Source organism: Plasmodium cynomolgi, assembly GCF_000321355.1.
Source record: "Plasmodium cynomolgi strain B DNA, scaffold: 1108, whole genome shotgun sequence".
Taxonomy (NCBI): Eukaryota; Apicomplexa; class Aconoidasida; order Haemosporida; family Plasmodiidae; genus Plasmodium; species Plasmodium cynomolgi.
In genome coordinates this window covers 1-1,326 of record NW_004193168.1, presented here as the reverse complement: position 1 = coordinate 1,326, position 1,326 = coordinate 1, and the positions used below count along the sequence as shown (strand labels likewise).

General features: G+C 23.8%; 1 protein-coding gene across 1 annotated transcript; it reads right to left on the bottom strand.

Moving 5' to 3' along the window:
- Positions 1-189: 189 nt before the first annotated feature.
- On the bottom strand, positions 190-1,233 carry PCYB_006830 (hypothetical protein; the record flags this gene model as incomplete). Its single annotated transcript, XM_004228104.1, has 2 exons — positions 190-1,071; positions 1,207-1,233. The coding sequence occupies 2 exons, from the start codon at positions 1,231-1,233 to the stop codon at positions 190-192; spliced, it is 909 nt and encodes a 302-aa protein (XP_004228152.1).
- Between the last annotated feature and the right edge of the window lie 93 nt (positions 1,234-1,326).

Below are 1,326 nucleotides of genomic sequence, written 5' to 3'. Positions count from 1 at the left end.
AATAGAAATTCTTGTTCATTCTTTTTCATATTGTCTAATAGTTTATCCTTCCGCAGTATTTTTGTATTTATCCATGAACCTAAAGGAGTAAACTAATTTAAAGGTGTCAGGAATATATGTTAAAATATATAATATTATTATTGTCATTTAATATGAGAGCATCGCATAAGCATCGGTAATCAATATTTTTCATATGTTTAAATAAAAATTTGTGATAACCTTATATAAAAGTGCCAAAGTTGATGAGACTCCAGCTATTGTTCCAAGAGCTACAGGAACTGTTTTTCTTGTTGGTTCTGTTAGTGTTATAGATACTGTAGATGATCTAGAAATATCCGATTGGTCTCCATTAACAGAACCTAATTCATTATTATTTCTCTGCAACGGGCATTCATCAGTTTTTATATTTATGTCAATAGTAGAAGATAAATCTGGTAATTTTGCTTGTTTTCCTATATCACTATAAATCTCTTCTGTATAATAAAGAAAAAATTTATCCAATATATTACAAGTACCTATATTATTTCCAGATTTACCAAATGCAGTGGAACAGTATTTTATTTTGATAGTATTGTATATATTAATACAATCGATAACAAAGTTTCTACAAGAGCAGTAGTAATTAGATCCTTCATTCTTCAATATACTTCGAAAAGCTTTATAATTTTCATTAAATATACTTAATATGACTAATTCTTCTATTTCGTAAATTTTTTCACTAAAATACAAATAAGAACAGTACGTATTTTTAAGTACATCCTTTATAATTATAACTAACTCATTAAATATTTGTTCAATAATAGAATTAGAAAGACTCTTTTTCTTTATTTCAAAATATAACCATACGTCTAAATTACTACAGCAATTTATACTTTTATCTCTATTGAAATCTTTACATAAATACAGGTTTCTTAAATGTTTCGTACAAAATTTTTTATACTCTCCTTTATTATTACTTTGTAATGAAACAGCTTGATCACATATTTTTAAAATTCCATTATCATTATCATTTTCATCCACATGTTGATCCAATTCATCATGCAAATTTAATATTTTTTCTAAAAATGGATACTAAAAATAAAAATTAATATTTATTAATAAATGAATTATTGCTATAATTATGCCGAGTACATCATGTAAAGAAGATTATCTTTTCTCAAATAATTCTTTATAAATAATTATTTTGAAAATAAATTGTGAACATACCTTCTGCTTCAATTGTGAAAAATCCATTATATTAAATGAATTAATAGAATCCTTGAATGTACATGTAATTATACATAAATTTTAATTATTATATATATCAAATATATTGTGTTTTTACTC